This window comes from Octopus sinensis, linkage group LG3 (genome assembly GCF_006345805.1).
Source record: "Octopus sinensis linkage group LG3, ASM634580v1, whole genome shotgun sequence".
Classification (NCBI taxonomy): domain Eukaryota; kingdom Metazoa; phylum Mollusca; class Cephalopoda; order Octopoda; family Octopodidae; genus Octopus; species Octopus sinensis.
In genome coordinates this window covers 159,500,606-159,501,074 of record NC_042999.1, presented here as the reverse complement: position 1 = coordinate 159,501,074, position 469 = coordinate 159,500,606, and the positions used below count along the sequence as shown (strand labels likewise).

Genomic DNA, 469 nt, shown 5'->3' with positions numbered 1-469 from the left:
TCAGCATTGTAGTCGGTTCGCTGCATGGGTAGGCAATCTCCTTTTTAACCCAATAACATTTTTGATCCCTTACTATTTCTGACCCAATATAGTAATGGTCGATGGTCGGTTAGTAGCAAAAAGCTGTTAAATTTGTTAAATTTTTTTACTGCCAAATTAATCCATAGAGCCTCCTTCTCTATCAGGCTATACTTTTTTCTGTTCCTATCAGCGAACGTGAAGCACGAACTTCTAGCTTCATATTTCCCTCTTTATACTTGTGTAACAAGACTGGTCCTATTCCGTAATCTGAAACATCCGAAATAACAACAATGTCTATTTCAGGATCGAAATAACCTAATGACAAATCAGAAATTAATATTGTTTTAATCACTTTTATCTCTTCTAAAGCATTTTGACACTTTATCGACCAATTCCATTTTACTTCTTTCTTCAGTAAATCATTTAATGGTGCTCTCGATTTATGCAT

The 469-nt window shown here is 34.5% G+C and overlaps 1 protein-coding gene across 1 annotated transcript in view; it reads right to left on the bottom strand.

The window, feature by feature from the left end:
• The window catches only part of LOC115209578, a 12,984-nt gene extending 12,515 nt beyond the window's left edge, over positions 1-469 (bottom strand). The window contains exon 1 of the mRNA XM_029778015.1: positions 193-469. Within this exon, the coding sequence (XP_029633875.1) occupies positions 193-469 (277 nt within the window). The remainder of the gene's footprint in view (positions 1-192) is intronic.